Source organism: Balaenoptera ricei, chromosome 12 (genome assembly GCF_028023285.1).
Source record: "Balaenoptera ricei isolate mBalRic1 chromosome 12, mBalRic1.hap2, whole genome shotgun sequence".
Lineage (NCBI taxonomy): Eukaryota > Metazoa > Chordata > Mammalia > Artiodactyla > Balaenopteridae > Balaenoptera > Balaenoptera ricei.
In genome coordinates, this window is record NC_082650.1 from 12439711 (window position 1) to 12456910 (window position 17200).

The 17200-nt window shown below is 36.4% G+C and overlaps 1 protein-coding gene across 6 annotated transcripts in view; it reads right to left on the reverse strand.

Annotated features, from left to right (window-relative positions):
- SCAF8 (SR-related CTD associated factor 8) overlaps positions 1-17200 on the reverse strand; it is a 171148-nt gene that overhangs the window by 127169 nt on the left and 26779 nt on the right. For all 6 annotated transcript variants that reach the window (XM_059940947.1, XM_059940948.1, XM_059940953.1 and 3 more), the window contains 5 exons: positions 11441-11524; positions 8030-8074; positions 3608-3769; positions 1214-1367; positions 12-142 (listed from right to left, as the gene is read on the reverse strand). In XM_059940947.1, coding sequence (XP_059796930.1) covers positions 12-142; positions 1214-1367; positions 3608-3769; positions 8030-8074; positions 11441-11524 — 576 coding nt within the window. The remainder of the gene's footprint in view (positions 1-11; positions 143-1213; positions 1368-3607; positions 3770-8029; positions 8075-11440; positions 11525-17200) is intronic.

Genomic DNA, 17200 nt, shown 5'->3' on the forward strand with positions numbered 1-17200 from the left:
AAGCTGCTCACCTGTTGGCCTTGAGGACTTTGTAAGATCTGAGCTACAGCTGCAAGTGTATCTGTATTTGTTATCTGAGACACCCACGGATCAGGTAAACCTTGGACCACATTGGCTGGAGTAACAGGTGTCACAGGAGTTCCTTTTAGAAAAGACATCAAACCCAACCCCAATAAATATGTAAGTACATAAATAAGACTTGGAAAGTAGAGAGATTTGTTCTGTCACTTTTATAAAATATGTACAGATTTATATAAATGTAATTTTATTGTCTCCATTTTGAAAAACCATTACAGAATTAGGTATGTTAAAACAACAACAATTAAAAAAAAACCGACCTAAAAGAGCTATCCATACTTGTTCTCAATTAATTAAGTTACTACTTTAAAGGAACCTACAGGGATTTCCCTGGTGGTGCAGTGGTTAAGACTACACGCTCCTAATGCAGGGGGCACAGGTTCAACCTCTGGTCACGGAACTAAGATCCCACATGCCCCACAGCATGGCCAAAAATAAAAAATAACTTAAAAAAATAAACAAAATAAAGGAGCCTATAATACTTGCAAGTCATTAAAAAATTTTACTAAAGAAGAAGATTCAATGACATAAGGAAATATTCAAAATGCAATCTTTCATGAAAAAAATTATTATAAAATAGTGTGCATAACATAAAACTATTTTTGTTCCAAAATATGTGTGTGTGTATATGTATACACACATATCAAAAACTAAATATATACCAAAATGCTAACAAATATAATTCTTGGACTATGATGAAAAATTTCAAATGTCATTTAAATACCTTAAAAAAAAAAAACACATGATTTTGAGATTATTACTAAACATTCTTTTCTCCATTAAATAAATTTTTTCAGGTTCTCTTTATATTAGTAGTCTTAGTTCACTGGGAATATCAAGATGATAATATGCAAGTTTAAAAGATTACAGTCTAAATCAGGAAAAACTTAACTGACACACCAATTTCCAAAGCTGATTATGTTTCTAGGGATTTTAAAAACTAAGCTTTTTAATTTTTGGAGAAGAATTACACACAAATATAACTTCTGATTTTATTTTTCACATAAATTGCATTTCCTTTCATTTACCTAATGCTAGACAAATTCTCCTGCACTGTCAAATTATTATTTCATATATGAATAATCACCTGAAAAGCGTGAGTAGAATATTCAGAAAATCTATCAAAGCAACATACCTGGGGTATTGCTCATAGCAGCAGTAGTACTGGCCAAAACAGGTGTGACAACTGGAGGAGGAATCCCCGCTGCCATATCCAAAAGAGGTTGAATAATCTCACTTTTAAATACATTATTCTTCTGCCATAAGTTTAATACTCTCACTATTTTACTCTAGAGGAAAAAAGAAAAATGATATTTTGTTTTTTTTGCTTTCAAAACCTTAGCACAGTCATATCATAGAGGCTACTTGGGCAGTAGATAGGAAGGATGGATTAAAATACTGCTATGATACTTTCCAGCCCTGAAATTATGTTTCCATAATTTTGCATTTATTAACTTTAACTCACTTGCAAAAATATTCATTCTGATGAATATACAAGTTAATGAAAGCAATATTTAGCAGAAAGAAGGAAGGAACAGTAACTAGGTTTCTCCTTGTACATGAACACTAATGAGATGGTTACAGTTAGCTGGAGAACTGTGTTACGGATTCTGAGGCTTAGCACTAAAGTTATATTTACTGTTGATTTTAATTTTATCTTTTAAAAAAGTAACTTCAAGAGAAAATCCCTATCTTATGTGACTTTAAAAAAAAATTTTCATTTTAAAACTATCTAAGAACAAGAAAGGGTATTTCCTCACATAAGAATTTAACCAAATTTACTTTCTGCCACCACTGTTCAGCATATAAAAGTTCTGTAAACAGCAGTAAGTATTAGTTACTGACTACTGTAATGCTACTTAACTCCAGTAGAATAATTTAAATGACAGAGGCTGAAATTAAGTATTAAAAAGAGCCTTTTGTTAAATAATCTATTTTGTAATAGTAAAATAAGGAATTTTTAAGAATATCTGGTTCACCTTTAAATCACTCACAATATTATATCGACATATTTTCAAACTATGTCCAAGCTAAATTAACATGCAAATTTTTGTATTTCAAATGAAGCATAAAAAAGTTACACAAAGAATGCTTCATATCTTCTAACTATTTTTCCAAAGATGTGGGCACTAAGAAAGTGCCTTATATTTTTTTGCTTTACATAAAAAAATCTTCCAGTTCCCAAGATACTCATCAAGCACTAAAAGTAGTCCCCATCTGGTAAGTATCATTCTATGTATCTACCTACACACAAACAAATAATGCCTCTCCTTTATGGAGTTTATGCACTGAGATTACAGTAGCAATGTAATCTTTCCTACTATGGTTATTAAAAAAAATTCCTATATACTAAACTTTATTATAAATGAGAAACATTATTATTATGAAATCTACAAATTCAAGACTGACTTGTTCATTGTAATTGATAGAAATCCAAGTCCAAACTAGTGAAATTCCTAAATCAAAGTGTTTAAGTTACTTCAAAAAATGTTTATATAAAATTTCAAATGAGTTATTTTAGGTGGGATTCTAAGGCATCTGCTTTAAGTCTCAACTGTGATGGGTTACTTAAAAACTAGAAGCATTCTTTCTGCCTGCATAGAATTATCAACGTACCAAAGTTAATTAAAAGAAACAAATCTGCTTCAAGAAGCATATCCAAGAACAGTTTACAAAGAATGATACAATGATAAATTTATCTCCATATCTATCTATTATAACAAGACTTTTTTTGTTTCAAAACTGTACAATAGTTATTAAAAATAAAAACTACCTAATCTTGTACTTGAGGGAAGGTAAAAAGATTTGTGGTGAGCTTTTAAGTTTTGTGGCTCTTCCTCAGAGTAACAGTTAGTCTTCACCTGTTTGTTCCTTTTCCTACAAAATCAATACTGCAATCAACTCTGTCAGAAAAAGGACACTAAATTTCCAAATCAACATCCAAGATACATAACCTTCTACTATCTTTGAGCACCTATGAGGGTAAACAGCGCCTTTTTATTCTCCCTCAGGTTCCAAAGCTTTTGTTTCATGTGGGATAGAATATTTATTCATTCAGATAGAGCAGACCCACTAGTGTGGTTTCTAGCACTAAGAAAACTCTACCATGACAAAGGAATTTTGATATGCAGTTATTTTCTATTAATTATTTGGTAAATCCATTTTTCACAGACACTAAATAGGTAAATATCAGCTCATGTCAAATAATCAAAATTCTGAATTGGTTGTGCGTGTAAATAAATAAGATTTTAGGATAATTCCAAATGCTTATTAGAGCCAGTTTCTTTAACACCAACTGCTTCAATAAATTAAAAAGTAGCAAAATCAACTATATCTTTCCACTCTGTTTAAGAAAAGTCTAATAACAAAAAGGAACATGGAGAGTGCGATAACTAAATATTCAAATTCGGAATAACAAAGAGTAAACAATAACATAAAATGATAAAATTAAGATAATGTAAAGAGTCTCATTAAGACCAAAAAGGTAATTACTGTAGTGACTTAAAAAAAAAGAAAAAAGGCAGCATACCTTGTCGTCTCCAGGGCAACGATATAAATTCTGGAAAGTGCTAATGATGTTATTACTAAATCTGGGTGCAAACACATCCTTTTCTTGACCAAACTGATGTCGAGATTGTCGTACAATAGAGTCAATAACATAAAGTCCAGGTACCTTGTATTCTGGTTTACACTGGAGAAAAAAAGAGTGGGAAGGGAAGCAAATGAGAAGGTTAAAATTCTTGATATACAAATGTCACCATAAATCCTATACAAACACAAAAACACTGCTCATGCTGAGGTGATGAACATTCGAGGTTGACTATTCCACACCGTCTGTCTCTGGAATGGCATTTGAAAGAATCTACTTTGGCTACTCTACATATGTAGTTCAACTGCCAATCACCTAAGTTCTGAAATAGCACTGAGTAACTGGCTTGAACAATAAAAAACAAAAGGTAAGGTACTGTTATAATAAAAAAAAAATTTGTTTAATGATTTTGAAAAGCCAAATAAAAGAAAGTAGCAAATTCAGGAAAGAAAAGCACTGGTAAAAGCATTGCCAACATGCCTTAGACTTCGTCTGAAACATATAGGGAAAGGATTTCTGCACTAATGAAGGAACAAATCAAATGACAAATTATAACATTCCAAACACAATGAACCCAAAGTTTCAAAACTTTTCTCAAATACCACACCTATACAAAAGACAAGACACTACCATTATGATTCTAGGAATCTATCCTATGAAAACATTTTTTAGCTACTCCACTGATCAATGTTTCTCAGCCTTATCCATTACCCAATCTGAAGAATATGAAAGTCTCCTACTTTCCTGAACACAAGGAAGAATCCTTTCACTATCAAGCTCACTGCTTCGATTTCTTCCATATCCAGAAGCATAAGAACACCTGCCTCCCAAACATATACTGATTAAAATGAAATTATGGCTGCAAAAAGCAGGTTCAAATTCTGGGTGTAATTAGGTAAGTATTTCACCCAAAGTTAATTTCATAGAAATCATATATGGACTAAATCAAAATTGCATTCTTGAAAAACTTCCTGGAAACCCAAGGACCAGTGGGTAAAGGATCCTCAATCCATGTCCAACACACACATACATGTTTCTAAACAGGATTTTCAGTCAAGACAATGAGTGATTTCATTCTGCAAAAAGACTAGATGACTCTTCATTTGTTCCTTCAAATCCCTTTTAAGAACCTTCTCTTTAAGGTCATTATTAAGAAAATGAAGAGACCTTTAGCACCAATTCACAAGTATCTACTGCAAGGTTCTGGCTGTTTAGTACTTGAAACATTTAATAAAAGGGCAGTAATGCTGGTGACTGGACATTAAAGTTTTAGGTTTAACCTACCAAAAAGGTTCAAAACTGTCTGCTCTGTTGAAAGTTATTGTTTTAAAAGTCTGAAATAGTTTCTTCCCTCATGTTCCCCCCAAATCTAGCATATCTGTCCCTCAGTTCATATATCTGGCCAAGGCTATTTTCCTTTGACTACCATACATTCAAAGAAATATTCACCTAGCCAGGCAAATAATACAACCAGTAAAGAAAACAAAATTTTTTAAATTTAATGAAAAGCAAGACATCTCTGTTAAAAATCATCTATTTCCCAATGCCGAAAACACAGATAAAATAATCTGATATATAATCTATTACTTTATAGAAATGATTATCTTGAGACTAAGGCTAAATAAAATTTATAAGTTGCTGGTAAGAGTTATTAAAATTAATACTGAATGGTAAGTAATAAAAGCGATTAATGCAGTGAGTTTTGTTTAAACAAATACACCTTTTTCTTTGATTTATAATAAAAACTCGATTATAAACTCACATGCATAAGAATCATGAGTACATAACACAATAAATGGGCCTTCCTCGCCTACTGTGAAGATTCCAAAGCTTCAAAAATGTTAGCAGTTTTAGTATTAAGCTATAAAGATAATTCTTCTTCCACCGTATCTTTAGAAGCACTATATTAACATGTTATGGTACAGAATTTCCTTCACTGATAGACTAGGCACTTTTATGTGTCTGCCACATAAAATGGCAAAAAAAAATTATGTATGATTTAAACGTTGTAGAAGTTTTAAAATTACAATATTTGGTAAACTTAGCTAAGTCACCAACTAGAAACTTGAGAGGAGAATTAAGACCAAAAAATCTGAAATGTTTTCAATCTCTTTTTCAAGTTCTAGCAGTACTGAAAACACAAGAATTCCTCAGACTCCGATGTCACGAGGTATTTGTTACACTCTGAATAACAACTGTGGCCGTACTAACAGAGCACGAAACGATGTTGACAGCAGCACATAAGAAAAGAGGGCCGTCGCAGGAAACAGTTACACCTAATACCAAACGCATTCCCACAGTGAACAGTGCATACTTCCAACAGAAGGAGAGGAAAAGGAACCATTCTGAGACAGCCCGAGCATTCAGTTCTTAACAAGGTCTTCTCTCAGGAGAAACTTTTTAACCAGAGCCTAACTTGCCGAGGCTTTATCAGAGCCTAACTAACCCACACTTAGGGAAACAGAACCTGCATTTCAACAAGATCTCTAGGTAATTCCTGTGCACAAAAATAGTTTAAGAAGCACTGTTTAGACACTGAACCTTTTTAAAAAGATTTTTAAAAGCTTTAGAACAATGAAATTTTCCAATCACCAACATTTGTATTTTCTAGTTGGATTTACCTAAAACACAGCATACGTGTTATTTTACCCCATGCCTTAAGCTTCAATTCACGAGTTGTTCACCTCAAAATATGTTTTACCAATACTTTAAGTTTTGAGAGAACAAGACTTTAAGAGGAAAAAAGCTGAATCACATAAAGGTTAACTGATCTATTCAAGATTATCTAGCTGGTTTAGTGACACAGTAATATCACTTTGATTCACGCTCCAGTCAACTATTTTCGTTCAAGAAGCACACTGCAACCTTGCCAAGTCCTTAATGCCATTTACCTCTGACCCTCAAACTGGTTCTGCTTACATCTAGGCATGAACAATGGGCAGAATACAAAACCTAAATTCAATTACAGATTTCCTACAGTATAATTTTACAAAAGTTACGTACTCCTGCCAAAAAAACATGGCACAAATAGGGCACTGATCACAAGGAAGGGGCAAAGAAATATAATCTAGTCACCTCGGGCCCTGGTTACAAAAAAATTACTAAGTGTATGCCAAACAGCTGTTTTCAACTTCATCTCCCTCTGCTTACCCTGGAAAATGGAACTTCAGGTCTATATAGTAAGATGTAGGATGTGTAATGCCCTAATGGATGAGACAAAATGAATCAGCAGAAGGAAAGTCGCTGGTATTTTTACTACATTTTACTACATCTTATCTAAAAGGAAGACTGCTTCTCTAAGCATTCAGCTTCAAATAACAAGGGAGAATTTCTTTAAAGGCTATAAAAAATAATGAATCTATAATTTCATTAAAAATCAGTCATGGGGCTTCCCTGGTGGCGCAGTGGTTGAGAATCTGCCTGCTAATGCAGGGGACACGGGTTCGAGCCCTGGTCTGGGAAGATCCCACATGCTGCAGAGCAACTGGGCCTGTGAGCCACAACTACTGAGCCTGTGCATCTGGAGCCTGTGCTCCGCAACAGGAGAGGCCGCGATAGTGAGAGGCCCGCGCACCGCGATAAAGAGTGGCTCCCGCTTGCCGCAACTAGAGAAAGCCCTCACGCAGAAATGAAGACCCAACACAGCCATAAATAAATAAATTAATTAATTAATTAAAAAAAAAAAAAACCGCAAATGAGTTAAAAAAAAAAATCAATCATATTGGGGGGCTTCCCTGGTGGCACAGTGGTTAAGAATCCACCTGCCAATGCAGGGGACACGGGTTCGAGCCCTGGCCGGGAAGATCCCACATGCCGCGGAGCAACTAAGCCCGTGCGCCACAACTACTGAGCCCGCGGTCTACAGCCCATGAGCCACAACTACTGAGCCCACGTGCTGCAACTACTGAAGCCCGCGTGCCTAGAGCCCGTGCTCTGCAACAAGAGAAGCCACCGCAATGAGAAGCCTGCGCACCGCAACGAAGAGTAGCCCCCACTCGCCGCAACTAGAGAAAGCCCGCGCGCAGCAACAAAAACCCAACACAGCCAAAAAAATTAGTTAATTAATTAATTAACTAATTTTTTAAAAAATCAATCATATTGAAACATTTTATTCAAGGGATGGATGCTCACTATGGCAACGGAAATTAACAAAAACATCTATCTGAAAGCTTTTGTTTTTAGAATTATCCAAAAGGCACTTTCATTTTATTTCTTAATCAGATATTAAAACAAATGGAATCACTTTTGAACAGTCCATCAAAACAATTTAAACTTGGGTATTTGATTTAAAAGAGAAGAGCGCAGGCCATTAATCTATAGTTACAGAACATTTAGCATATACATAGAAAATTATATACTTACTTTCTGAATGAATTTCTCAACACTCTGTACCACATGTTTATAGAACTAAAAGAAAAAAAAAGAAATGTGGTTTTAAATGTTTGATTACAACTTTCCTGCTAAACATACGGTTTAACATAGCTTCAAAGGTCTATCAGAGCAATGAATTTTAATCATGAATTTTGATTAACTTCATGATTAAACTAGCTATGATTAGTAAAGGGTTCTTCAAGTAGGTATATGATCAGTAAATCCAAAGTGTGTTACGTTAACACAGATACAAAAGAATTCTATTACAGTCTTTAAGAAAGCAGACTTTCACAAATAGGTTGACAGCAAAATACTGGTGCTAAGACACTGGTAGATGTACATTCTTCCTTCCTGGAAAAAAAGTAAAGATCTCCTTTAGTATCGTTTTATTGGCTAAATTAGGTTAGTACTAGAAAAATCAAGTAACTGAAAATAAAGAGCATTAATAAATGTGTGCAAGGGAGATGTTTTCAACTTCATTATCTTCTTCTGCTTCTCCTGGAAAATGGAACTGCAAGTATATATAACAAACCTAGTGGCAAGACGGGAATAAAGACACAGACCTACTAGAGAATGGACTTGAGGATATGGGGAGGGGGTGGGGTGAGATGTGACAGGGTAAGAGAGTGTCATGGACATATATACACTACCAAATGTAAAATAGATAACTAGTGGGAAGCAGCCGCATAGCACAGGGAGATCAGCTCGGTGCTTTGTGACCACCTAGAGGGGTGGGATGGGGAGGGTGGGAGGGAGGGAGATGCAAGAGGGAAGAGAAATGGGAACATATTGTATATGTATAACTGATTCACTTTGTTATAAAGCAGAAGCTAACACACCATTGTAAGGCAATTATACTTCAATAAAGATGTTTAAAAAAAAAAAAAAAAAGCCAAACAACTACTTAGAAGTTATTAGGCACTTTATAAGTAACTAAACATTTAAAATCAATATATAAAATAGTAATTACACACTGAGTGGTTCTTAATAAATAATAATTTTTCTGGAAGACATCTTGGCAGTGCTTCTTGCTTCTAGTTACTTAATGTACTATATGTAATTCAGAGTAAAACAACTTACTGTTAATTCAAAGATTCTCAACTCACATAGGCCTTCTTCCACTATAGGTTATCAGAGGTTTTGTTGACAGTGTGCAGTGTTAACGAGCACCCAGAAAAATAATCATGTCTCTAAACATTGACAGAAAGCCAATGACTTACCTTAATATGAAACACAGTATCATCTAAATCTGATTTAAAAGACAGTTCAAATATCAACTTACATATGTATCAAATGCAGTTTAAATTAATACAGTACTGCAAAACAGTTGGTCTGAACTCTTCAAAAATGTCAATGTAATGAAAAAGAAAACAAAAACAAAACAAAGCAAAAAGGCTGGGTGACAGGATAAATAAATGACAGGATCTCAACTGGATCCTGAAAATGCACAGGTGCAGGTGCTAAAGTTAATACTGAGACAACTGGTAAATGAAAGTGTAGATTATATATTAGATAATAATATTATGTCAAAGTGAAATTTCTTGCACATGATGTGTATTTGGTTACCTAGGAAATCTCTTTGCTTTAGGACATTCAAATTCAAGTATTTAGGGACTACGTGCTATTCTCAATGAACACTGAAACGAACTCTCAAATGATTCAGCCAAAAAAACGTGAAACTGCGTGTGTACGTGCTTCAGTGTGTGTGTGTGTGGGTGTACGTGCACGCGCGTGTGTAGAAATAAACCAAATGTAGCAAGATATTAACACCTGGTGAATCTAAGAGGCTATGTGTTGCTCATTATATTTTGCAACATATTTGTGTTTTTTCAAAATTAAAAACATTAAGACAGTACCAATAAATCAAAATAGTACAGTATAACATGTTTAGACTCTTGAGAGAAAATCAAAATCTAACTGTTTTTATTCTGACTGTTGCAAATTACTTCTCTTACACCTTTCCAACATCTGAAAAATGGAAATAATGTTAATACCTAATCCTTAGTCTTCTAATTAAAAAGTATTCTGTTCAACAAAAGGTTATATTAAATGCATCAATTATTAATTTTCACCGAATATAAATGATAATAATATACACGTTCACATACTCTCAGGATTATGACCATAAAAATCAGATCACAATGAAGAAGAGTATAAAGCAAGCAGAAGAGACTGACATTCTATATTGAGTGTATCAGGTAAACTGAAAAACCACTTCTTTGAAGAATTCTCTACCTTAAATGTGTCTACTGGTCACTGTCCTTATCCCCTCTTTGATATTCTGCACATAAATACAGGGATTTGAACAATAATACTGTCAGATATTAATTATAAGTTTGAAAACTAAGTTTGGGCATTAGAACACTGCAAAATCAACTACCTAAATTTTCTCCTAGCAGTGATTCTCTGTAAAGAAGAATTCGTTAAATCTAACAAATAATGCTATTAGTGAAAGACAATTTATTCAGGGAATTGCCTGGTGGTCCAGTGGTTAGGACTAGACGCTGTCACTGCCGGGACCTGGGTTTGATCCCTGATGGAGGAACTAAAATCCCGTAAGCAGCGAAGTGTGGCCAAAAACAAACAAAAAAGACAACTTACTTAAATAATGGTGCTTCTGGTTATGAGCTAATGCTCAGAGTAGGAAAACATATCACCAAATATCTATAGGTTAATACCTACTTAATTAAAAATAAGCACTCACTCATTCTCAATTTTAACAACCCTACTAGAGCAGGGAGTCTTAGCTTTGGGGACAAGAACATTTTGGAGAGATGTCTATGGTCGAGCTTCATAAGGTCCCTAAAACCAAGAAATTTTATGCAAAATTCTGTACGTATGTGTATTTCTCTAGAGATGACCCAACCTTTTCCTGAGATTTTCAGAAGTATCCATAAGTCAAAACCACTGTTATCAGAACAATGGCTAAATACCTGTGGCCTCTTCCCACAGTTTAAATGTCCTATGTACAATGAAGCCCAATTATTTTCCATAATGGCCCATTTTTAAATCTATAATACAATCAGTAAGAAAAAGAATACATTAATTTTTTTAAAGAAACCTTTTCTTAACTCGTATTTCAAGATTCTGTAAAGTCAGTGTGACAAATAACAATGTTAAACACATTCTCCACAAAGTGGCTACATCTAAAATCTTACCTAAGAAAAATAAGGGAAAATGATTGCTTCCAAGTTTATGGAAGAATATTTATCAAGATATTAAGTGTTTATCTCTAGGTGAGAGTTTGCAGGTGACAGATTTTCATTTCTGTGTTTTTTCCCTTGAACATGTACTAACTCTGAAAAGAGGAAGAAAACATATAATCTATAAAAATCATCCCTCCTCCAAAATATTAGTGTAGTATTTCCTTTGAAAAACAGAAGAGTAAAATGTGTTACTCACCTTAATAGCTTTGATGGCTGCTTTAGTAATTTGGGTCATTTTCGCTTTAGAAATGGGTGGCTTGTAGTCATTCAGGGAATACAACTGATGAAAAAGAAGAACAAATTTTAAACACAGCAAAACTAATGGTCTCTACGCAATTACATGAAATTACCAACCATTTCTATTTTTATATCCTCAATGAAATTAAAGTGCTGCTTTTCTTTTAAAAATCAAGTTCAACATTACTAGCCAACAAGCAAATACAAATCAAAACCACAATGAGATTATCACTTTACACTTACTTGCTTATAATCAAAAAGACAAGTGTTAGCAAGGATGTAGAGAAATGAACCCTTATCCGTAAAATGGTGCAGCAGCTTTGGAAGACATTTCGGCAGTTTTTCGAAAAATGAAAAATAATATGTAATATGACTCAGCAATTCCACTCCCAGGTATATACCCAACAGAGGTGAAAATATACGTTCCCATAAAAACTTGTACACAAACGGTCACTGCAGCATTATTCATAAAAAATTCATTTAAAAAGTGGAAACCACCTAAATGTCCATCAACTGAGGAATGGACAAACAAAATTTCTTCTACCCATTCAATGAAATATTAGCCATGAAAATGCAATGAAGTACTGATACATGCTACAACATGGATGAACCTTGAAAACATGCTCAGTTTAAAAAGCCTTATTTAAAACATGTTACAGAATTGCATTTATACGAAATGTCCAGAAAAGGCAAATCTATTGGTGACTGTCTACAGCTGGGGGAGCTGGGGAGAAATGAGGAGTGATAACTAATGAGTAAAGCATGTTTTTTAGGTGACGAAAATATTCTAAAATGGACTGTGGTGATGACTGCACAACCATACTAAAAACCACTGAATTATACACTTTCAATTGGTTAATTGTGTGGTATGTGAATTATATCTCAATATAATTGTTCTTAGAAGTCAAGGGATCTAATGTTTAGCAATAATCCCACCCCCCCGCCCCAAATTTTTGTTTCAAGATTTCTCATATACACAAAGGATAATAATACTGCTTAGAGAGAAAACGGATGAAGACAAGGTGGGGAAATCAGGCAAAAGACAAATAACTAAGCTTAAATAAATACTGATGAAAACTGGTACTAAACGATGCTGGGAATTTAACTACAATGCTATAAGATATTAACTAGAAGCCTGGACACTAAGCTTTGGCCCTCAGAACGTCGCAAAAACAACTTGAACAGACTTTCAAAGCAACTCAAAACAACACTGGTTGGTTAAACAACTAGGGAGCCCTCTATGGCAGGGGTCCCCCACCCCCGGGGTGGGACTGCAGTGGTCCGCGGCCTGTTAGGAACCGGGCCGCGCAGCAGGAGGCGAGCGGGGGGCGAGTGGGCGGAGCTCCATCCGCTGCTCCCCGTCACTCCCGTTCCCGCCTGAACCATCCATCCCGGCCCCCCGAGCCCGTCCACGGAAAAACCGTCTTCCACGAAACCAGTCCCTGGTGCCAAAAAGGCTGGGGACCGCTGCTCTATAGCCTTTGCTCCAGCAGCCCTTATAACCTATTCATCATTGAATTCTATTGATTTTTACCCAGTTTCTTCCATGTGTGTCTCCTCTTCTCCCTCCAACCACCACCACGACCACAGTCCAAATTACCTTCATCGCGCACACTGAGATGGCATGTCTATCTTTTCAAAAACTAATCTGATCAGGTGACTGATGCTCACCTACTTCCTCTACCACACTAAAAAGTTCAATGACTTCCCACTCTTTGGAGATACACAAAAATCTACACATACAAGGCCCTTGCCTGATCTAATTCCTGTCTACCTTTCCAGTCTCATCTCACACCATGCTCCTCTCCCCAGCTCTCTGCCCTAGGCACAATGGTCTTTTTTCAGTTCCCTGACACACAGAGCCTTTAAAAATGGGCTTGTTTCCTCTATTTGGAATAGAACTAGGGCCTCCCTACTAGTTTATGCATACTCGTTCATCTTAGTTAAAGCATCACCTAATGAGGAAAGCCTTACCTAATGAGGAAAGCCTTACCTACATCTCCCCAACCAGAGCTATACCACCTTTTATACCCTCATTGTACTGTCACTCACCTTTGAAGCATTCATCACAGAATTTGACACTTACTTGCATGATTATTTAACTAATATTTGATTTTTAAAAGGACTGTCCCAAAGGGTGACAAAGACTGACATCCTTGAGACAAAGGATATAAGTTCCTTTAATGCAGTTTAAGCAATAAGACGTTAACTGAACACCAAGAGATGTCCAAACTGAAATCAACCTTGGGAGAAGTATAAACGTAAGTTCCCACAGAGGTGTCCACTTGTTGATGATATTGCCCAACCGGGGTTAGGATCCCATCAGATCCTTTAAGAAGCTACCTCTGTCAAACTCACAGGGAATTTTAATATACTCATGGCCTCAATTCCTACCTGTCTGTTTTAGAAAATCTAACTGTATGCCATCACCTCACTAGGTGCAAAATAACATGAACACAGTGTTTTCAGCAAGCTGTGTAAAGCAAAGGTCAATTTCCCAGAAGTTCTTAGCAGGCCCAGACTGCAGCCCATCTGAGATCCAGATCTGCCCTCTCCTACTAAAGAATAAGCTCTAAGAAGAGAAACTGCCTTTTTTGTTTAGATTTTTTTTTTTTTCCCCTTTGTCCAAACTATATCCTCAGTGTCTGGCAGAGAATAAGAATTTCTTGAGAGTAAGAATTTGTTAAAAATAAATTAAAATGAACAAATACATACAAGACACAGCATTATACAAGCTTTGCACAGAAAGACCTGGATTTTAATTCCAACTATGTTACCTTATTACAAAGTTGCTAAACCTCTGAATCTTAGTTTTCCCATTTAGAAAACAGAAGCAATACTCATTTCACAGAAACATTGCATATAAAGCTTTTAGAACACACTTAAGTCACTCAACAGGGTTAGTCATTATTAAATTAAAATCCTTCTCTTTGGAGGCATTCTCCATTTAAATGAATAATATTAAAGTATATATCAAACATTTATTCATTCAGGTACCTGAAGGTACATTCCATAGTAATATATATGACTGGGGCAAGGAAGAGGCACCAGGGTCTTCCTATAGTTGACAATACATTACTTCTTTCATTTTGTGTGGTAAAGCCCTAAAGTTTCAATCAAGCACTAGTCCATATTCTAGCAGATCAAAACCTTTGCTCTCTTTCTTCCTTCCTTTTTTTGGGGGGGGGGGGGGGTTGGGAGAATGAGGTAGGGGAAATATAACTTAGACTTGTAAAACATTTCAACAGCATGAAACGTCAGCTCTTATCAGAGACCCTCTTTATTTTTTTTAAATTTATTTATTTACTTCTATTTATTTGGCTGTGTCAGGTCTTAGCTGCGGCACTTGGGGTCTTCGCTGCAGCATGCAGGATCTGTCGTTATGGCATGCAGGCTCCAGATCGCGGGGGCTCAGTAGCTGCAGTGCACAGATTTAGCTGCCCCTCGGCATGTGGGATCTTAGTTCCCCGATCAGGGCTTGAACCCGTGTCCCCTGCGTCGGAAGGTGGATTCTTATCCACTGCACTAACAGGGAAGTCTGAGAGACCCTCTTTTTAATACGCAGAAACTTAAGGTATTACTTAGAAAAATACTAAGCAATTAAGTACTTTTCAAAGGCCCACTGAATACATGTGCTTCCAACTAACCATTTATCTAGATTCTCTAAAATCTCATTTCTTTATTAAATCTGACAGCCAGAAAAGAGGCACAGATCACTTCATCTAATTCTTCACAGAATGCCTTTACTAAAATTTAATGAAGTCCCAGTCCTGACGTGTCTTTCCTTTGGCTACTCAAGACTTATGGATTCAAAGGAAAGATACTAAACAACAGCCTGGGTTTTCAGTCTAACTCGTTCATTCTTTTTTTTTTTTTTTTTATAACCAAATGGAATATTGGTCTAGTTTTACAATATAACTCTTTTTTTTTAAATTAATTAATTAATTAATTAATTTATTTTTGGCTGTGTTGGGTCTTCGCTTCTGCGCGAGAGCTTTCTCTAGTTGCGGCGAGCGGGGGCCACCCTTCATCGCGGTGCGCAGGCCTCTCACCATCGCGGCCTCTCTTGTTGCAGACCACGGGATCCAGACGCGCAGGCTCAGTAGTTGTGGCTCACAGGCCCAGTTGCTCCGCGGCATGTGGGATCTTCCCAGACCAGGGCTCGAACCCGTGTCCCCTGCATTGGCAGGCAGATTCTCAACCACTGCGCCACCAGGGAAGCCCTCGTTCATTCTTTTGTTTTTCAACTCCTTTCAGTTACACTGAAGAGTGCTCTTTCCATCAGTAACATTTAAATTTTCTATTCTATCACTTGTAGGTACCACATGAAATGCACATTTCTAGATCTGAAAACAACTTCAAATCAAACCAGTTTCTAATGACTTCAATCAAGGTTTGAGAAATCTTTAACCTAAACGGAGATTTCTCAGTGGCTGCTGGCTACTCCCCCAAAAAACTCACTTCTAATAAAGAGTTTTTAAGTTGTCCATCATTGATTACACCAGGGGTCAGCACAGTAAATATTTTAGGCTTTGGAGGCTACATGGTTGCTACCGCACAACAGGCATATTTCATTTCACCGTGCTGTGCAGACAGCGTATTTTTAGCATACTGAAGGTTGTGGCAAGCCTGTGTCAGTGAAGGGTGCAGGGTGATAGACCTCTTGCACCCAACAGTCAAGTTGTGAATACAAAGGAAAAGGTCTTGAAGGAAATTAAAAGTGCTATTCCAGTGAATACGTGAATGATGAGCCAGCAAAGCAGCCTTACTGCTGATATGGAGAAAGTTTTAGTGGTCTGGATAGAAGATTAAACCAGACACCACATTCCCTTAAGCCAAAGCCAAATCCAGGGCCAGTCCCTAACTCTCTGAAGGCCGAGAGAGGAGAGGAAACTGCAGAAGAAAAGTGTGAACCTGGCAGAGGTGTTCCATGACATTGAAGGAAAGATGCCATCTTCTCCACAACATAAAAGTGCAAGGAGAAGCAGCAAGTTATCCAGAAGAGATCTAGCTCAGATAATTAATGAAAGTGGCTACACTAAACAACAGATTTTCAACGTAGACAAAATAGCCTTATGTTGGAAGAAGATGCCATGTAGGACTTTCTGGCTAGAGAGGAGAAGTCAATGCCTGGTTTCAAAGTTTCAAAGGACAGGCTGACTCTCCTGTTAGGGGCTAATGCAGCTGGCGACTAGCTGACGCCAATGCTCACTTACCATCGTGGAAATCCTACCACCTTGAAGAACATGCTCAATCTGCTCTGCCTGTGCTCTCTAAATGGAACAAGAAAACCTGGATGACAGCGCATCTATTTACAAGACGGCTTACTGAGTATTTTAAGCTCACTGTTGAGACCTCCTGCTCAGAAAAAGAAAATTCCTTTCAAAATATTGCTGCTCACTGACAATGCCCCTGGTCACCCCAGAGCTCTGCTGGAGATGTACAATGAGATTAATGTTTTCATGCCTGCTAACACAACATCCATTCTGCAGCCCATGGATCAAGGTGTCATTTCAACTTTCAAGTCTTATTAAGAAATATATTTCGTAAGGTTATAGCTGCAACAGAGAGTGATTCTTCTGATGGATCTAGGCAAAGTAAATTGAAAACCTTCTGGAAAGGATTCACCATTCTTGATGCCATTGAGAATATTCATGATTCATGGGAAAGGGTCAAAATATCAGCGTTAACAGGAGTTTGGAAGAAGCTGATTCCAACC